This window comes from Gorilla gorilla, chromosome 10, assembly GCF_029281585.2.
Source record: "Gorilla gorilla gorilla isolate KB3781 chromosome 10, NHGRI_mGorGor1-v2.1_pri, whole genome shotgun sequence".
NCBI classification, from domain to species: Eukaryota; Metazoa; Chordata; class Mammalia; order Primates; family Hominidae; genus Gorilla; species Gorilla gorilla.
In genome coordinates, this window is record NC_073234.2 from 48,848,636 (window position 1) to 48,870,019 (window position 21,384).

The 21,384-nt window shown below is 43.0% G+C and overlaps 1 protein-coding gene across 1 annotated transcript; it reads left to right on the forward strand.

The window, feature by feature from the left end:
- Positions 1-6,800: 6,800 nt before the first annotated feature.
- Positions 6,801-12,895, forward strand: KRT6A (keratin 6A). Its single transcript, XM_004053175.5, has 9 exons — positions 6,801-7,424; positions 8,335-8,549; positions 8,899-8,959; positions 9,115-9,210; positions 9,335-9,499; positions 10,000-10,125; positions 11,519-11,739; positions 11,964-11,998; positions 12,112-12,895. Exons 1-9 carry the CDS (start codon positions 6,885-6,887, stop codon positions 12,345-12,347), a joined length of 1,695 nt encoding a protein of 564 aa, XP_004053223.3. The 5' UTR covers positions 6,801-6,884; the 3' UTR covers positions 12,348-12,895.
- The last annotated feature ends 8,489 nt before the right edge of the window (positions 12,896-21,384 follow it).

The window sequence follows — 21,384 nt, forward strand, 5'->3', positions numbered from 1 at the left end:
CCCAGGAACTCATCTGTAGGAATGAGTAAGCAAACTGTGGTATATTCATACAGCAGCACACCACTCAGCTGTAAAAAAGCATGAACTACTGATATGAACAACAACCTGGATGAATCTCAAAAACATTTTGTTGAGTGAAAAAAGCCAGACACATACAGCATGTATATAAATGGCACATGTGCAGTATGCATACACCCTATGATTCTTTGGTGGAAAAATCAAAACAGTATTTGCTTGGTGCAGTGGGATTCATAGGGAAGGTGCACAAAAGAATTTTCTGGAATAATGGGAATATTCTATACCTTGATAGGGTGTGACTTATAGAGGTGCATGGATTTTTCAAAATAGATTGAACTCTGTACTTAAGAGCTACACATTTCACTGTATGTAAATTCTACCTCAATAAACAAAACTGTTTTCTTAAAAAGAGAAAGTGGTTGGGCATGGTGGAACTTCTCTTTAATCCTAGCACTTTGGGAGGCTAAGGCCAGAGGATCACTTGAGCCCAGGAGTTGGAGGCTGCAGTGAGCTATGACCGTGCCACTGCACTTCAAGCCAAGCTGTGGAACAGGGAAAGACCTCCATCTCTAAAAAATGAAATAAAATGATATGCAATAAAATAAAAATAAAGAGAGAAAGAAGAGTTTGCTTTTCCTCTTTCTGTAGTGGAGATAGGAAAGAAGGACGTGTGTTAGGAATGGAACCTGCTTGTGGATGGATTAGCCAATCTACAGTTTCTGCCACAAGGTCCAGACTTTCCTAGCCATGTTGTGTGTTCCTCTGTGCCTATCTGGAAAAATTCAGGCTATTTCCCTGAAACAGCTGAGGGAAGGGAAGAGGAAAAAGAGAAGGAAATTAAATTTATCAGATCCCCCTGAGGCCTCACTTGCAACATGAGTTCCACAGACTTCTGCCAGAATATCGATGATCTGTCGCTAATCCTGCCCCTAGGCTTAAAGTGAAATTATACAAGATTAACAGATGGAAGCAGCCAGGAAATTCCAGGAAATCTCAGAGGAGACTGGCTTGCTTTCTAGGGTATTTGTACTCTAAGAGTAAAATGATTTGAAAGTAAATTTTATAGGTGGGAATTACTCCAGATCATTCCAAATGTGGAGGAATTACCTATTACCTCATGATTAATCAGATATTTTCCCTGAAATATTTTCCTGAATTAACTAGATATTTTCCTGAAATAAAGGGTGTTTGACCAGAAGGCCGATGGAGTGAGACATCCCTCTGTAAGAATGCACTTCATCCTATCTTTTACATTATTTAAGCCAGGCCCTGGGTATGTCACTGGGGGATAGTTGAAATATTTTTCCCCAAGTATACTTAAAAAAAATTAGACTGTGTAGTGAGGGGAGCCTTGCAGCAGTGAGGAAGTAGAAACCAGAGTTCAAAGTGGAGATGGGATAAGAAGGGAGGTGGGAACTGGGGAAGGCAGTGGACAGAAAAGGAAACCAGTCCATTGGAAACTCTTCTTGGAGTTTTTACCGGTCTCTCTGGAAGGCTGGCAGGGCTCCCTTCAACCCTGTTCTTATCAAGGACCTCAGCCACGTGACAGAAGGAGAGCCTGGTCCTTCACCTGCACACTATCTCCTGCTTACAGAGGAGGGTTCCTGCTTGTCCTGTTGTGCAGCCTGTCCCTTTCTCGCCTTCTCATCTTCCCGAAAGCACTTCTCTGCACTTCCAACCACCCTTCTTGCCTCCCATCATCAAAATGCCTCATTCAAAAGATAAACACTGCTCTTCCTCCTCTAACTAGTGTCCCCACACGGATCAGGAAAGCCAAAGGTTGTCCCCTTCTTCCAAATATGCCTGTCAGTGCCCAGCCTGGTTGTGCATTTTCCAGTGATGTAAACATCCAAGTGCACCTACTTACCCAGTACCAGCATGCACAGGGTGAGTCAAGACGGATTGGACACATGCAAAATATGTCACTCGGTAACTACATTTTATATGAACATGTGTCAAACTCAATGTGTAGAGAGCCATCAGAGTAATTTCTGTAATTGTACAAACACTCAATATTTGCCCCTCAAAGCACAGAACATGCATCAATCCTGTAGGCTAATGATTGTTTCCAGTTCACTCCAGGCTCCTTGTCAAAATCCACTTTTTTTTTTTTTTTTTTTTTTTTTTGACACAGGGTTTTGCTCTGTTGCCCAGGCTGGAGTGCAGTGACATGGTCATAGCTCACTGCAACCTCTGGTTCCTGGGCTCAAGCAATTCTCCCACATCAGCCTCCCAAGCAGCTGGGATTACAGGTGTGCACCACCATCCCCCACTAATTTTTGTACTTTTTGTAGAGAGTAGAAATGTGGTCTCACGATGTTGCCCAGGCTGCTCTCAAACTCCTACACTCAAGTAATCCACCTGCCTCAACCTCCCAAAGTGCTGAGATTACAGGCGTGAGCCACCGTTCCAGGCATATAATCTACTTTTGATGGTTGAAGTGGCAGCTACAATGCTTCCCTCCATCCCTCAAGTCTGTGAGGAAGAGGTTCTTGATGTATCCTCAATGGGAAAGTCACATGGAGTGACATCGGGGGATTTAGGAATCACACTTTTAAGGGCAGGTTGGCCTGTGCAAAATGTTATTCCAGTGACCTCTGGACTCCACAACGGACCTGAGATAGAGCCCCATCCCGCTGGAAAATGGAGTTGTGAGACTTCCTGCAGCTGTAGAGAAAGCCACTCATGGATCACGTTCAGATAGGCAATGCTGTCAGTGTTTTCTGCAAAAAAATAAATAAATAAATAAATAAATAAAATACACAGACCGTGTGTGTGAAAATTGAGAAACAGAAGGGAAGCTCCAGAGCTAGGTGCATACTGAGTATTCATAAACAACATGATTACTAAGTAAAACAATTTTGAGGGTTTCAAGACTCTCTAAACCACTAGGTCTACCATAGAAGGCTGCACATCTCACACTAGCCTTCGTGCTTCTGTCTATGTTTTTTACACGTGTGGCTGCCAGTATTTCTCTTTCAGTGGGTGCTCCCTAGGCACAGGCCTGGCTCGCTGGGATTCCCTCTGAGCAGCATCATCCTGCACTGTGGTTTGCAGGATTAGGCACTGAATCTTAAAGCTTTTGATGATGATGACAATAGCCTCTCCCTCATTCTCATCTGCCAACTCCACCCTGGGAGGCAGAACTCCTAGGCAAATCCTCTTTGAGGCAGACTTTCCATGATCTCAGCTTCAGGAGCTCCCTCCTGTCCTCCCTCCACACTGGGAACAACTCAAGAGTGCAGGTTAATCCCTGGGCCTGGAACAAAGGCATTCTGCATTCCAAGGCAATCAGAGACAGCTCCCACTTGAAGGGAGGCTCTCCCGGCAGAAGGAAGAAGCTGGGTTCAGCTGTCCCCTGGGGAGGAGGCTGGCTGTCATCCTGCTTACTCATACTGCGTGCTTTGGTTTCTCTCACATAGTTGCCTGAACCATCACCCTTTGTTCTAATCTTCTTATGAAGGTTGTGCCTTCCCCACTCGGCTCTTCTAGGGAAACAGAACACCTCTGGGCACCACCATGGGACATGAGCCATGGTCACCAGAGAGGTTTCACCTGAGAATAACCATCCAGGGTAGATAGGGTGGCCTGACTATGAACATGACCCTCTCCTGGGAGAGGTGAGAGCTGGCAGAGGTAGACTCAGAGGCAGAGAGGGCTGGACTCACAGGAGAGGAAAGAACAGGGCCCAGCCTAGGGCAGCTGTCTGAAAGCAGGCCAGGAACAATAGGCACCTCCCACACCAGGACAAAGAAAGACATAGACAATCAATGGCAAATGAGCCAGGTGCAAACTTGCCCTTTTAGGGGTGGTGGGGGCTGGGAAGAAGTGGAATCAGAAATAGATCTTCCAGGGGCAGCAGGATTCCCTCCTCTCTAACTCCCCCTCCACTGTCTTAGAAGCCCTTCATCACCTCTCATGAGTCCTCCCAGCTGACCTCACTCTATGGGGTCACTGGACTTGGTTCCCAGAGCATGCCTGGCAGCTAGGAATGGGAATTTTTTTAAAAAACCTCTTAGTAGATATATAAGAGAATGTCATATAAATCTAGCAAAAGGAGATACACTTGTGTCAGGAAATTAAACACGGCACTTTATATTGCTGGTGCTGTCTGATGCACACGCCAAGCCTGAGATTGAATAAGATGTTGAAGTTAAACCATTCTCTGATAGACTAAATGAATTACATGACATATTTTATTCAGGGATGAGTTCACCCCCACACTTAAAAAGACAGGAACTCATTAGTGAAAAAGGAACTGATGCAGTTGGCACTGCTGGTTAATAGCAGCTGCCCCTGTGTGCATACCCCAGAGAACAGCCTGAGACCCAGCGGAGGATGGGCAGGGGAACCTGACTCCAGAAGAGGGAGAGCAGTCTTCTGGGCTCCTGCCAAGAACTCAAAAGTTGGATCCTCTCTCCAACCACCTTTCCTTCCAAACACTCAGACAACATGCTGCCTCCCCCACCGGGCGGAGCTCTGTCTGCCCCACGCTGCTGCTCAGCAGAGTGGCTGCAAGCTTGCAAATTGCTCTTCTGATCCTGTTGCTCTTCTGCCTTCTGCGGCTCTGTGTGGCATCTGGGAGCAGGGCAAACCTCTATACATGGCTTCCTAAGTCCTTACTAATGTGGCACAAGCCTGCAATGTTGGTTTCATTTCTCTTACCGGTCTCTGAACCACCCTCCTCCCTCACACACGTACCCTGCACTTGTGTCCCTGTTCTTGATGCTTCTTGTGGGCCTCTACATACAAAATGTCTTCATACTTCCCTATGATAATATTAGCTCACCTTCGGTGAGAAATTATATGCCAGATGCCTTGCTAAGACCTTCAATTAATTGTCTCACTGAAGCCTCACAATAGCACTTTGAGGCCGGTGCTATGTTCACTCCCAGTTTACAGGTGTAAAAACAAGGCACAAAGGGGTTAAGAAAGTGCATAGGGACACCCAGGTGCTTGGTCATGAACCTGAGCCCTCTGTCTCCAGAGTCCATGCTCTTAACCAGGGGTTGGCAAATGTTTTCTTTAAAGGGACAAATAGTGACTATTTTAGGCTTTGCAGGGCATACAGTCTCTGCTGCAACTACTCAGCTCTGTCTTTGTAGTGTGAAAGCAGCCGTGGACATTGGACATTGACACAGACATAGGACACTGGGTAAATGCATATAGCTCCCACCTGAATTGCCAACCCTTCTTACCCATCCTAGCATCATTCATGCCAAGCCTAAAGCCTCTATCCCAAGAGAGTAGAGTGGGTCGGAGCACATACCAGAAGGAACACTTCTTTCCCAGAACTGGGTGGAAGCACATTCTTGGTCAACCGTTGTGCAACCAGGGTGGAGGGAGGGGAGCTGCTTCCGTTGTCTTGAGAAGGTATCTCGTTCTTGCCAGACGCTGAGTTAGCACCTCCTTTAGACAGGGAACACCCTGTTCTCCTGGATGCTGTGTCCCCCCCTCCAAATGTTGGAGAAATGGGACTGCTTTTAAAATAGTAACAAGAGCTTTCCTGAGGCTCTTCTTAGCGTGGGAGTTTGTTCTTCCTCCTGCGGTTGCTCATTTATCCATAGGTTCTCACAGAACAAGATTGCCCAGGATTGCTCTCCATTCTCCTCATGCACAGTGCTTAATGCATGGACTGGAGAATGAAACTCATTCCTCTGTAAACCAAGCACACTCACCTTTGACAGCCTGCCCACCTTCCCAGAAGGTGTATATGGATTTGAGATTTCAAGCACTGAGATCAGAAATTAAAATGTGGAATTGACATGTTACATCACCACACTTGTAAGGGCACAATTTTATGATTCACTGCTTCCATATGCCCCTCGACTTTCCCTACACACCCAATTAAACTGTCTGACTCTTGATTCTTAAGAAATGTCAAAATCTGTGGGAATAAAAATCCAGTGAATTCCTTAATGATTTTTATATCACTCATTTTCCGTTGTTTAAATTAAGCTCTATGTAAATGCTCCAAAACAGCAGGGAGAAAGTGTCTATGAATTTCAACTGGAAAGGCAGATTTACATGAGACTAAGCTCAATGGGAAAGCAAGCACTGGAGAGAGAGGTGCAGATATGGAAAGAAACTCCTGGCAGAAGTCAGGTCTTTCAGCACCCTGGGCAATGTCTGCTCCCTTCATCTTAGGTAAACGCCATGTGGGCAGGTGATCACACAGTACACAGAACAAATGTTGCTCCTACAGTGTAAAGACTCAACTCCTCTGTCCCTCTTGCCTGACAAAGGAGGATTAGATCCCCAAAGCAGACCCCGTTCCTATGTCCAGGACACAAGTGAGGACAGCCAGGAGCTCCAGAAGAGCTGGTCCAAATGCAGTGGAAAAAACACAACAGGCTACTTCTTGCTCAGGCCATCGGGCAAATGCCCATACGCCCTCAGGAAGGATCCTACTCAGAGGGTGAGGCTGGTGCAAGTGGAGTAGAAAACCTGTGTGGGAAGGGGGCACACAGGGAGTGTCTGATGAAGAAGAAGGAGGGGACAATTATCACAGATCAGCTCCTTGTCTCCTTTGTTTGAGGACATGACTAACTCATGACTTCAGTGAATGTATACCCGGGCTTATTGTGTTAGGATCAAGTCAAGGCTGGAAGGCAGGAGAATTTCTCTATGACTAAAGGAAGCCAAAAAGCAATCTTCATATTTCATACCTTTCTAGAAACTGGGTGTGATCTCACTGTTGGTAAAGCCCAGCCCTTCCCAACCTGCAAGCTCACCTTCCAGGACTGGGCCCAGCCCATGCTCTCCATATATAAGCTGCTGCCCCGAGCCTGATTCCTAGTCCTGCTTCTCTTCCCTCTCTCCTCCAGCCTCTCACACTCTCCTAAGCCCTCTCATCTCCTGGAACCATGGCCAGCACATCCACCACCATCAGGAGCCACAGCAGCAGCCGCCGGGGTTTCAGTGCCAACTCAGCCAGGCTCCCTGGGGTCAGCCGCTCTGGCTTCAGCAGCGTCTCCGTGTCCCGCTCCAGGGGCAGTGGTGGCCTGGGTGGCGCATGTGGAGGAGCTGGCTTTGGCAGCCGCAGTCTGTATGGCCTGGGGGGCTCCAAGAGGATCTCCATTGGAGGGGGCAGCTGTGCCATCAGTGGCGGCTATGGCAGCAGAGCCGGAGGCAGCTATGGCTTTGGTGGCGCCGGGAGTGGATTTGGTTTCGGTGGTGGAGCCGGCAATGGCTTTGGTCTGGGTGGTGGAGCCGGCCTTGCTGGTGGCTTTGGGGGCCCTGGCTTCCCTGTGTGCCCCCCTGGAGGCATCCAAGAGGTCACTGTCAACCAGAGTCTCCTGACTCCCCTCAACCTGCAAATCGATCCCACCATCCAGCGGGTGCGGGCCGAGGAGCGTGAGCAGATCAAGACCCTCAACAACAAGTTTGCCTCCTTCATCGACAAGGTGAGCCAGTGCCATGCCCTCCATCGGGCACTTCAGGGTCCCCAGACCAGAGGAGCAACACCTTCCTGCCAGGAAGACCTAGGAGGGAGGGAGAAGGGGACTCAGCTCAGCTCTGCAGAGAGTGCAGATGGCTGCTGGTGCCCAGCAAGCAGCAGGGAGGGCATCACTCCCCATGGGATCTCTGGAGTGGCCCTCACTCTTGCCTAGGGAGAACCATAACTTTTCATAAACCTGAAGCACAGATGAGGCCATCAGAGAATGGAGTAGGTTAACTCTTCCCTTTGAAGCGTCAAAGAAAATGCCAGGAGTACACGGGCTGGTAAATTACACTCTGGGGTCTGGATAAGAGGAAAAAATATTGAAAACAAAAGAAAGGATATTTTGGCTAGATTAAGAAAAAAAAGACTTAAAACGTTTATACATTATGTGGAAATGTTAATTAATCCTAAAAACAAAGAATGACCATAACATCAGGATGTTTTAGAGCAGAGACTTGCACAAATGGGAAATGAGGTTGGAATCGAATCATTGGGCAACATTTAACATTTCTTCTAACTGAGGTCCTATCAGTAATAAAAACTGTGTAAAATTTATCAGATGAATACTATTTTATAACTATGTTTGTAATTTTGGCTGGGAAAAGAAGGAAAAGACATGTTGAAACTCATTAATATGTCCAATAACTTAGAGAGTGAGAACACCTCAATGGTCCATGGGACAATTTCTCTAGTGAGACTGGTGGGGTACAAAGGAGAAGAGGTTGGGGGAGCAGAGCTCAGCCTGAGCCTCTCTACATGCACTGTAGTAGCCCAGCACCATGGGAACCTCCCGGACCTGCCAGGAAACCGGATACCAGACACTTTTTCTTCCTTCCCTTGCCTGGAAAATGATCATCTTGTCTCTCTTTCAGGTGCGGTTCCTGGAGCAGCAGAACAAGGTTCTGGAAACGAAGTGGACCCTGCTGCAGGAGCAGGGCACCAAGACCGTGAGGCAGAACCTGGAGCCGTTGTTCGAGCAGTACATCAACAACCTCAGGAGGCAGCTGGACAGCATTGTCGGGGAACGGGGCCGCCTGGACTCAGAGCTCAGAGGCATGCAGGACCTGGTGGAGGACTTCAAGAACAAGTGAGTTAAACAGGAGAAATGGACTCAGTTTCCTGCAGCACACACTTCAAGACTATTGGGTGACCAGGGCCAGAAGGGGGTAATATTCCTAACAACCCATGTCCGTGGAAATGAAGAGCACGAATTAGTCCCTAGGAGCAAACCTGCAAGAACCACAGATGGTTATGGGAGGATGGGGAGATTAAAGAAGTGGCAAATTTAGCAGAAGCAAAAATCGTCTCTTAGGCTCTCTGCGGCAGGAAAGCCCAGTTAGAATATATTCCATTCGGGAAAATGTTGAATCCCAGGCTGCTTTTCTGTTTCATCCTACCCACTGGCTCAAATGTGTCCCATGCCTTTCTTCCTGTAGATATGAGGATGAAATCAACAAGCGCACAGCAGCAGAGAATGAATTTGTGACTCTGAAGAAGGTGAGCAGATGAAGCCGGGGGTTCAAATTCATTTAGGAGAGAAGTGGCTTTCTGTCCTCGCTCCCCTGGGAGAGGAGAATTGGCATGGGGACTAGAAGATGGGTAGATTGGAAAGGTGTGCTCAGGTAACTCCAGGTTGTTGGCTCTTTCCCCAGGACGTGGATGCTGCCTACATGAACAAGGTTGAACTGCAAGCCAAGGCAGACACTCTCACAGATGAGATCAACTTCCTGAGAGCCTTGTATGATGCAGTAAGCATCTCCACCATCCTTCTGTTTACTCTGATGGGGTCTGCAAAGGGGAGAAGATGTATAGGGTTGGGTATCTCTGTAAATGTCAGTAGTGAAGTTGATCTTATGACCTTCTGTTCTGCAGGAGCTGTCCCAGATGCAGACCCACATCTCAGACACATCTGTGGTGCTGTCCATGGACAACAACCGCAACCTGGACCTGGACAGCATCATTGCAGAGGTCAAGGCCCAATATGAGGAGATTGCTCAGAGGAGCCGGGCTGAGGCTGAGTCCTGGTACCAGACCAAGGTGAGCAGGGAGTGGGCAGCCGCTGAGGAATCCCTGTGCCATCCCTGAATACCAGAGGACTGCAGACTTCATTGGGGACATCCCCTGACAGGAAGCTGGGGTCCTCTCACAGGACATGCACTCTGCACTATTAGAGTAGACATTTGCAGAACTTATGCCCAAGTCAAGGAGGAAAAAGAACCCAATGCTGGAGGAAAGCTACCATAGACAAGGACATAGTCATCTCTGCATTTAGCTTCACCCTGATTGCTGGCTTTTAGAAATTGGTACAGAACATTTGTACTCCCTAAAGAAACTAGGCAGGCAGTGGTGCCATAATGAGGATGGTCTGTGACTCCAGTGTTTAGTATCCACCCACCACATAATATCAACTTTTCCTCAAGTTTCTTGAGGAGAAGCCATTAGGTCCACTTCATGACATGCATGATACACAAGTGAAAGTCATCACTCCCAGGTAAGAACCCATAGACACTGTCTCTCTCTCCACCTCTGGGCTGCAGTACGAGGAGCTGCAGGTCACAGCAGGCAGACATGGGGACGACCTGCGCAACACCAAGCAGGAGATTGCTGAGATTAACCGCATGATCCAGAGGCTGAGATCTGAGATCGACCACGTCAAGAAGCAGGTATGGTGAGGGACAATGGAGGAGAGAAGCATTTCCTTGTCAGGTCGTCAGGCAGCCATCAACCATTATATTAGGGAAAATCCCCTGGAACTTATCAAAACCAGGGAGAGGAGGCTATCATTTCCTATCCTTAGTGGGTACCCACTGCTTAGGAGACATAGATCCTATCTATGGCATGACACAAACACATGAGAGAACCAGTCACGATGCTCAGAGTTGCAAAAACATGGTTTAGAGCAGGAGTGTCCGTATTTTGGCTTCCCTGGACCACAGTGGAACAAGAAGAACTATCTTGGGCCACACATAAAATACACTAATACAAACAATAGCTGATAAGCTAAAACAAAACAAAACAAAACATACAGCCTTGTCCAGTGGCTCATGCCTGTAATCCCAGCACTTTGGGAAGCTGAGGCTAGTGGATCATGAGGTGAGGAGTGAGAGACAAGCCTGACCAACATGGTGAAACACCGCCTCTATTAAAAATACAAAAAAATTAGCCGGGCATGGTGGAGGATGCCTGTAGTCCCAGCTACTCAGGAGACTGAGGCAGGAGAATTGCTTGAGCCTGGGAGATGGAGGTTGCAGTGAGTCGATACCACGCCACTGCACTCCAGCCTGGGTGACAGAGCAAAACTCTGTCTCAAAAAGAAAAAGAAAAAGAAAAAACCCTCATAATGTATTCAGAAAGTTTAAGAATTTGTGTTGGGCTGCATTTAAAGCCATCGTGGGCTGCATGTGGCCTGTGGGCTGTAGGTTGGACAAGCTTGGTCTAGAGGAATTGGATTTATATCCATAGGAAGACTGACTTGGAAACTGCAAAGGAACAAATTGAAAAAGAAAAGGGCAGATAAGAAAGCACAAGGAACATTGTTTCAAATCTGCTCAAGACTCAAGGTGAAAGAGAGAGTAGAGGAAGGGCAAAGGACAAAGAAAAGTAGATGAGAGATTCTGAGGGGGAGGAAGGCAAGGTCTCAGCAGTCTCATGTGAAGACTCATCACCTCACTTCAGGATGGTCTTAATTTTGTGTATGTTAGTGTGGCATCTATATGAGGTAATCATAAGTGGTCTTGATTTGACTGTGGAGACAACACTCCAAACAAACCAGCAGGTACATTTCTTCCAGTGTCTGTGTCCACTGCAGTGTCTCCCATTAGTAAATATCCACATTCTCCCACAGAGTGGTTCACAAAAAGGGTTATGAGTTTTTGTCAAATGAACCAGACTGGACAAAAACTGCAAAATAAAAAAAACAATAGATAGGAAGAGTCAGAGCTCATTCACCATCAATTCTGGGCTCCTGGCCCCTTCTTCACTAGGAAATAACCAGCCAGGTTTAGTCTCCTCTGGAAGACCAGATGACAAGTTTCTTCTATTCCTTTCCTCTTCCAGTGTGCCAACCTGCAGGCCGCCATTGCTGATGCTGAGCAGCGTGGGGAGATGGCCCTCAAGGATGCCAAGAACAAGCTGGAAGGGCTGGAGGATGCCCTGCAGAAGGCCAAGCAGGACCTGGCCCGGCTGCTGAAGGAGTACCAGGAGCTGATGAATGTCAAGCTGGCCCTGGACGTGGAGATCGCCACCTACCGCAAGCTGCTGGAGGGCGAGGAGTGCAGGTGGGTAACTGACGCGACTTCCTCCAACAGCTGAGTCCATCTTCAAGGTTCCTGGCACTGAGCACAATTCTAGGGTGCACTGCTCATGGCCATAATTGCTCTTCTTGAGGGAAAACTAAAAGAGCAGTTTCCCATGGACTCTTCCACCCACCGAGGCTGCCCACACTGGTCCAGGGAAGGAAGAGCTCTCTGAGGTCTCACCCTCCCTGTGTTCCTCTCCACAGGCTGAATGGTGAAGGCGTTGGACAAGTCAACATCTGTAAGTACCTTTGCTTACCTTCCTCCCCTGCCCTTGCACTCTTCTGACTGGGCTCAGGCCGGCAGGATGAGCTCACCGTGGCTTCTTGTGTCCTTGTCCCCTCCCCACCACAGCTGTAGTGCAGTCCACCGTCTCCAGTGGCTATGGCGGTGCCAGCGGTGTCGGCAGTGGCTTAGGCCTGGGTGGAGGAAGCAGCTACTCCTATGGCAGTGGTCTTGGCGTTGGAGGTGGCTTCAGTTCCAGCAGTGGCAGAGCCATTGGGGGTGGCCTCAGCTCTGTTGGAGGCGGCAGTTCCACCATCAAGTACACCACCACCTCCTCCTCCAGCAGGAAGAGCTACAAGCACTAAAGTGCGTCTGCTAGCTCTCGGTCCCACAGTCCTCAGGCCCCTCTCTGGCTGCAGAGCCCTCTCCTCAGGTTGCCTGTCCTCTCCTGGCCTCCAGTCTCCCCTGCTGTCCCAGGTAGAGCTGGGGATGAATGCTTAGTGCCCTCCCTTCTTCTCTCTCTCTCAATACCATCTGAGCACCCATTGATCACCATCAGATCAACCTCTGATTTTACATCATGATGTAATCACCACTGGAGCTTCACTTTGTTACTAAATTATTAATTTCTTGCCTCCAGTGTTCTATCTCTGAGGCTGAGCATTATAAGAAAATGACCTCTGCTCCTTTTCATTGCAGAAAATTGCCAGGGGCTTATTTCAGAACAACTTCCACTCACTTTCCACTGGCTCTCAAACTCTCTAACTTATAAGTGTTGTGAACCCCCATCCCTGCAGTATCCATGAAAGCACAAGTGACTAGTCCTATGATGTACAAAGCCTGTATCTCTGTGATGATTTCTGTGCTCTTCGCTCTTTGCAATTGCTAAATAAAGCAGATTTATAATACAATATATTCTTTTACTTTGCCTTGCTTTGGGGCCAAAGTTTTGGGCTTAAACTTTTTTATCTGATAAGTGAATATTTATTTTTCAAAGATAATCCATTCTTTATACACATAACTCCCCTCCTTTAGAGAGGTTCATCAAACTTCAGCTTGGTATCATGACATTCAGAGTGTATTTCTAGATCAAATTCCATCTGAACTTTTGGCAAATGGAGTGGGAGGCATCTGGTCCACCAGCATTGTCCACTCTGTTTTAACTGTCCATACCAGGAACTAGCATCCCATTCCCTCTGCCTTGGTTTCCAGGACCACTTTTCCCCTTATGCCAGGGCTCAGCCTAATTGTCCAGTTAAGAAACATATTCTCGGCCAACTAGAGCAAGTTATTTGACAAAAGAATCAGATATGTGATTAATCATTATAATTGCCCTCATAAGCAAGAAACTTGCCTGACAACATGTATCAAGCACAATTAAAATGTGCATACACTGAACCGTAATTATACTTCTAGAAATGTATCCTGAGGAAATAGAACAAATTCAGAAAGGTGTATGCATGCAGATGTGCATCACAAGAATCTTCACAACAGGGAAAAGTTGGAGACATTCGAGTTGGTCAAATTAAGAGCTCAAAGACTCAGGCCAAAACTCAGATGCTTATTCCTTGAAGAGTGAAGACAGTAGAAGAAAAAAATTTCCTCCTTCTCATAGGAGAAGGCTCTGATAGAGATCCACAGATAGCAAGCCTAAGGCTCTGATAGAGATCCAAAGAAACCAAATCCATGTTGCTCAGAAGAGATGGTCCTATTCTTCTCTTTGGTGTGAACTGTCCTGGTTTAACTTCTATGAATGGAGAAGAGAAAACTCAGAATAAGGTTCAAGGTTGGTCTATTGACTTGTCCTGTCCCCAGGCCACTTCAGTCCTTGTTGCCTCCATGAGTGACAATTATCTTCCTAACTCTAAGATTCTCGTATCACTGAAGAAATTTTCTTGGATTATACTGGTGTTTCTGGATCCTGCTCTATTGGTATCCAACTGTGTTCATCTCCAAAAGTTCCCCCAGCAATATGGGAAGTTTCTCACATTGGCACTTCCTCACATTCTCCCCAGAACTTTCCTGACAGCAGAAAGGTGAAGACTGACTTCCAAAATCTAAGCAATCTTACCGCATATATATGTACCCTTGAGAAATAATGAAAAAGAAAATAATTGATAAGAAAAATTATCTAGAATATAACAATACAGCAAAAGGAGGTTAAAAATTATCCATATAGGTTTAAATAAAATTAAAATCTTATGGTTCATGGGCATTAAAAATGTAATAAAGAAATACTACAAACAACTCTGTTGGAAATTTGATAGCTTAGTTTGAGAAGAATTGTTACTAATTCTTCTGTAAATGTTGAGTAGAATTCAGTAGTAAGGTTATCTCCTCCTGGATTTTTCTTTGTTGGAACACTTTTTATTACTGATTCAACCTCATTACTTGTTATTGATCTGTTCAGGTTTTCTAATTATTCTTAGTTCAATCTTGGTAAGTGTTTGTGTCCAGGAATTTACCCATTTCCTCTAGTTTTTCAAATTTATTGGCATATAATTGTTCATAAGTAGTCTCTAGTGATCCTTTGTATTTCTGTGTTGTCCATTGTGATGGCTCCTTTTTCATTTCTGATTTTATTTATTTGCATCTTCTCTCTTTTTTTCTTAGTCTAGCTAATGGTTTGTCAATTTTGTTTATCAGCTTTTTGTTTCCTTGATCTTTGGTATTTTTTAGTCTCATTTTTGTTTATTTCTGATCTTATCTTTATTATTTATTTCCTTCTACTAATTTTGGGTTTGGTTCTTTCTTGTTTTTCTAGTTCCTCAAGGTACAACATTAGGTTGTTTATTGGAAACCTTTCTAGTTTTTTGATGTAGGCACTTATTGCTATAAACTTGTCTCTATATTAACCCTTCTCAAACTATTCCAAAAAAATTAAAGCAGAGGAAATTCTTCCTAACTCATTCTACAAGGCCAGTATAATCCTGATATCAAAACCAGACAAGGACACAACATGAAAAAGAAAACTAAAGGCCAATATCCCTGATGAACACAGAGGCAAAAATTCTCAACAAAACACTAACAAACCAAATTCAGCAACACATCAAAAAGAGAATACACCATAATCAAGTGGGATTTATCACAGAAATGCAAGGATGGTTCAACATATGCATATGTGTCATACATCACATTAATAGAATGGACAGAAACCATATGATCATCTCAACAGATGCAGAGAAACTTTTGATAAAATTCAACATCCCTTCATGATAAAAACTCTTAATAAATTAGGTACAGAAGCAAAGTACCTCAATATAATAAAGTCCATATAGGAAAACCCATAGCTAACATCTTGCTAAACAAGGAAAAGCTGAAAGTTTTTTCCTCTAAGAACTGGAATAAGACAAGGATGTCCTCTCGCCACTTTCATGCAACATAGTATTGGAAGTCCTAGCCAGAGCAATTAGGCAACAAAAAGAAATAAAGGGCATCCAAACTGGAAAGGAGGAAGTCAAATTGTCCCTGTTTGCAGATGACACAATATTTTATATAGAGAAACCTAAAGACTACAAAAATGCTTAGAATTGATAAACAAATTCAGTAAAGTGGCAGGATACAAAATTAATAAACAAATAGCAGTAGCATTTCTATACCCAAAAACAAAACTAGCTAAAAAAATCAAGAAGGCAATCCCATTTACAATAACTATAAAAATGAAATAAAATTTCCAGGAATAAATTTAACCAAGGAGGTGAGAAACTTCTGCAAGGAAAACCACAAAACTCTGATGAAATAAATTGAAGAACATACAAACAAATGGAAAGATATCCCATGCTCATGGAATGGAAAAATTAATATTGTTGAAATGACAATACTACCCAAAGCAATCTACAGATTAATGCAATCCCTGTCAAAATATTAATGATGTTCTTTCCGGAAATAGAAAAAAAATTCTAAAATTTGTATGGAACCACAAAAGACCACCACCCCATGCCCAATAACTAAAGCAATCCTGATCAAAAAGAACGAAGCTGAAGTTATTATACTACAAAATGTCAAAATATATCACAATGCTGTAGTAACAAAAATAGCATGATACTGGCATAAAAACAGACACAGAGACCAATGGAACATAATAGAGAACGCAGGAATTAATCTACATCTCTATAGCCAACTGATTTTTGACTAAGTTTTCAACAACACTCATTGGGGAGAAAAACAGCCTTTTCAATAAATGATGCTGGGAAAACTGAACATCCATATGCAAAAGAATGAAACTAGAGTCCTACCTCTCATTTTATATAAAAATCAACTCAAAATGAATGAAAGACCTAAATTTAAGACCCAAAATGATAAAACTACTAGAAGAAAACATAAGGGAATCACTTCATAACATTGGTCTGGGAAAAGATTTTATAAATAAGACCTCAACAGAACAAGCAATGAAAGCAAAAATAAACAAATGGGATTGTATCAAACTAAAAAGCTTTTGTACTGCAGAGGAAACAATCAACAGAGTGAAAAGACAACCTACAGAATGAGACTAAAGTATTTGTTGAGCCTTCATCCAACAATATCCAGAATATATAAGGAACTCAAACATCTCGACAGCAAAACAGCAAACAATTCAATTTAAAAATTGGCAAATGATCTGAACAGACATTTATCGAAAGAAGACATACGAATGGCGAACAAATATATAAAAAATGCTCAACATCACGAATCAACAGGGAAATGCAAATCAAAACTACAATGAGCTATCATCTCACCCCAGTTAGGATGGCTATCATCAAAAAGACAAAAAATAACAAAAGCTGACAAGGAGGCAGAGAAAAGAAAACTCTTTTACATTGCTGGTGAGAATATAAACCACCACAGCAACTATGAAGAATAGTATGGAGGTTCCCAAAACAACTACAAATAGAACTACTATATGATCCAACAATCTCACCGCTGAGAATTTACCCAAAGGAAAGGAAATCATGATATCGAATAGATATCTGAATCTCGTGTTTATTGCAGCACTATTCACAATAGCCAAGTTGTGGAATCAACCTAGGTGTCCAGCAACAGATGAATAGATAAAGAAAATGTGGTATATATACACTATGGAATACTATCCAGCCATATTAAAAAGTCAAATCTTGTCATTCATGGCAACATGGATGGAACTGGAAGACATTATCTTAAGTGAAGTAAGCCACGGACAGAAAGCTAACACCACACATTCTTGCTCATATGTAGAAGCTTAAAAAACTTGATCTTAGAGAAGTGAAAAGTAGGACAGAGGATACTAGAGGACAGGAAGGGTAGGGGGAAGGGTGGGATAGAGACAGACTTGTTATAAGATGTAAAATTACAGCTACTTTGAAGGAATAAGTTCTAGTGTTCTATACTACCGTAGGATGACTATAGTTAATAATGTATATGGTTTCAAACAGCTGGAAGGAGGATATTGAAAGTTCTCAACACAAAGAAAAGCTAAATGTTTGAAATGATGAATATGCTAATTACCCTGATCTGATCACTATACATTATATGCCTAGAAACATCACTATGTACCTCATGAAGATGTACAATTATTATTCATCTATTAAAATTAAAATTTTAAAGGACTTTCATATTAAAAACAAATTGTAAACTTAGATTAAATGGGCTAAATTTTGAAGACACAAAATACCAAATATCTCACAAAGATAAACTGACAGAATATCCATATACCTCTTAGATAAATTGAATCAATAATATATAACCTTTCAATAAAGAAAGCATTGAGATAGATATTTTCATTGGTTCACTCTAGGAGCATTTAAAAAATGAGATGACAACAATACTCTACAATCTCTTTCAGAAAATAGAAGCAAGACAGCACTTTCTAATTCATCATATGGAGTCCAGTATAACACGTACATTAAAACTAGATAAAGACATTTCAAGAAAGAAAAACTACAGATCAATACCTATTATAAACATAGACACAAAAATGTTTAAGAAAATATTACCAAATTGAATCCAACCAAGTATATAAAGAATTATATACTATGAACAAGTGGGATATATTTCAAGTATGCAAGCCTAGTTTAACATTGAAAATCAATCAATGCAATCCACTACATCAAAGGAATAAAAAAGGAAAATCAAGTGATTACAACAGTTGATGCAAAAAAGGTATAAAACACAACCTAACACCCATTCAAGTTAAAAAAAATTAACTCTCAGAAAGTAAAGAATAGAGACTTCCTAAACTTGATAAAGAATGTCTAGAGAAATTCCATAGCTAATAACATCACACTTAAAGTTGAGAGATTGGACGCTTTTCCCCTAGACTAAGAACAAGGCAAGCATATCCTCTCCCACTGCTATTCATAATGTACTGGAAATCTAACTAGATCAAGAAGATGTGAAAAAGAAATAAAAGTTAGACAGAAATGAAGAAATAAAGCTCTTTATTCTCATATGACATTATAATCTATGTAGAAAATTCTAAAGAATCTACCAAAAACCTCCAGGAAATAATAAGCAAAGATGGCAAAACTGCATTTAAAAAGGTTACTGTAAAAAGTAAGTACATTCTTTTTTTGTTTTGTTTTGTTTCATTTTTGTTTGTATTTTGAGACAGGGTTTTGTTCTGTTATCCAGGCTAGAGTGCAGTGGCATGATCATGGCTCACTGTAGCCTCAACCTCCCTGGTTCAAGTGAGCCTCTCACCTCAGCCACACAAGTAGCTGGGACTACAGGTGCATGCCACCATGCATGGCTGATTTTTTATATTTATTGTATAGATGGGGTTTCACCATATTGTCCAGGCTGGTTTTGAACTCTGGGAATCAAGCAATCTACCTGCCTCAGTCTCCCAAAGTGTTGGGATTACAGGTGTAAGCCACCACACCTGGCCAAAAAGTAAGTACATTCTTATATACCAGCAATAAAGAACTGAAATTTGAAATTAAAAATCAATATTATTCACAATAGCACAATTAGATTAAGTACTTAGGCATAAATCTGACAAAATATATAGAAAAGAAGCTATAGGTAGAAACTACTAAATAATGATTAAAGAAATCTAAGAGGTGAATAAATTAAGGGGTATTACATATTCAATATTATTAATTGAATTGACTCAATATTATTAAGCTGTCAATGCTTTCTAACTTGATGTATAGATTCAACATAATTTCAGTACAAATCCCAGCAGGCTAGTTTCAACAAACTGAATAAAGATTGTATGTAAAGAAAATAGATCTTTGCAAGGTGAATAAGTGAAACAACTGTAGTGATGAAATAATGATATACATTTGCCAAAACCTACAAAATTTTTTGTTTTAAGATTAATGTTATTTTAACTGAAAAAGTAAGAATATAAATTTATGAAGTTCAATATGATGTTTATACATGTGTATACACACACACACACACACACTGTGGAATGATTAAAGCAGGCAAATTAACAAGTACAAGCTATCAGTGGATCTACCATTATGAGGTCTGGAGAACGGTAACCAGCTTCTGACAGCCCCACTAGGCAGTGACTCAGCGGGGACTCTGTGTTGGGGCTCCAACCCCACATTTCCCTCCCACACTGCCCTAGCAGAGATTCTTCATGAGGGCTCCACCCCTACAGCAAATTTTTGCCTGGACATCCAGGTGTTTCCATACACCCTCTGAAATCTAGGCAGAAGTTCCCAAACCTCAATTTTTGACTTCTGTGAACTCAACACCACATGGAAGCCACCAAGGTTTGGTGCTTACATCCTCTGAGACAATGGCCTGAGCTGTACCTTGACCTTTTTTAGCCACAGCTGGAGCTGAAGCAGTTGGGATGCAGGGCACCGTGTTCCAAGGCTGCATAGAGCAGGGGGACCCTGGGCCCAGCCCAGGAAACCATTGTTCCCTCCTAGGCCTCTTGGTCTGCTGCTGTGAAGGTCTCTGACATGACCTGGAGACGTTTTCCCCATTGTCTTGGTGATTAACTTTCACCTCCTTGTTACTTACGCAAATTCCTGTAGAGGGCTTGAATTTCTCCCCATAAAATGGGTTTTTCTTTTCTACTGCGTCATCAGGCTGCAAAATTTCCAAATATGCTCTGTCACCTCTCGAATGCTTTGCTGCTTAAAAATTTCTTCTGCCACATACCCTAAATTGTCTCTCTCAAGTTTAAAGCTCCACAGATCTCTAGGGCAGGGTCAAAATGCCTCCAGTCTCTTTGTGAAAGCATAGCAAGAGTGGCCTTTACTCCAGTTCCCAACAAGGTCCTCATCTTTATCTGAGACCACCTCAGCCTGGACTTCATTGTTCATATCACTGTCAGTAGTTTGATTAAAGCCATTCAACAAGTCCCTAGAAAGTTCCAAACTTTCCCACATTTTTGTATCTTCTGAGCCCACCAAACTGTTCCAACCTCTGCCTATTACCCAGTTCCAAAGTCACTTCTACATTTTCAGGTATCATTATAGCAGCACCCCACTTTCTGTGGTAACAATTTACTGTATTAGTCCTTTCTTTTGCTGCTATGAATGAATATCTGAGACTGGGTAATTCATATAAAAAAGAGGTTTAATTGACTCACAGTTCTGCATGGCTGGGGAGGGTCTCAGGAAACTTACAATCATGGTGGAAGGCACATCTTCACAGGGCGGAAGGAGAGAGAATGAGTGCAAGCAGGGGAAATGCCAGATGCTTATAAAACCATCAGATCTCATGAGACTCACTCACTATCTTGAGAACAGCATGGGGCAAGCCACTCCCATGATACAATCACTTCCCACTGAGTCCCTTCCATGACACATGGGGATTATGAAAACTACAACTCAAGATGTGATTTGGTTGGGGACTCAGCCAAACCATATTATGTTTATTTCTTAGAGCAGTTTTAGGTTCACAACAAAATTGTCCAGAAGATACAAAGACTTAGCATATGTCCCCTGCCCAAACAAATTCATAGCTTTGCCCATGAACAATACCAAACAGAGCAGTACATTTGTTGCAACCAACGAATCTACATTGGCATGTCATTATTATCCAAAGTTCATAGTTTACATTAGGGGTCATTCTTAGTGTTGTACATTTTATGGATTTTGAACAATGTATTATGACATTTATCTACCATTATTGTATCACACAGATTAGTTTTGATCTTAGTGTTGTACATTTTATGGATTTTGAACAATGTATTATGACATTTATCTATTATTGTACCATACAGGTTAGTTTCACTACCCTAAAAAATCCTCTATTCTAAGCCTATTCATCCTTCGTTCCCCACTAACAGCCAATAATCTTTTTGCTGTCCTCATAATTGTGCCTAAAGTATGCCATATAACAGGAATCATACAATATGTAGCCTTTACAGATTGGCTTTTTTCACTTTGTAACATGCATCTAAATTTCCTACATGTCTTTTCATGGCTTGACAGCTCGTTTCTTTTTAGTGTTGAATATTATTCCATTGTCTTGATA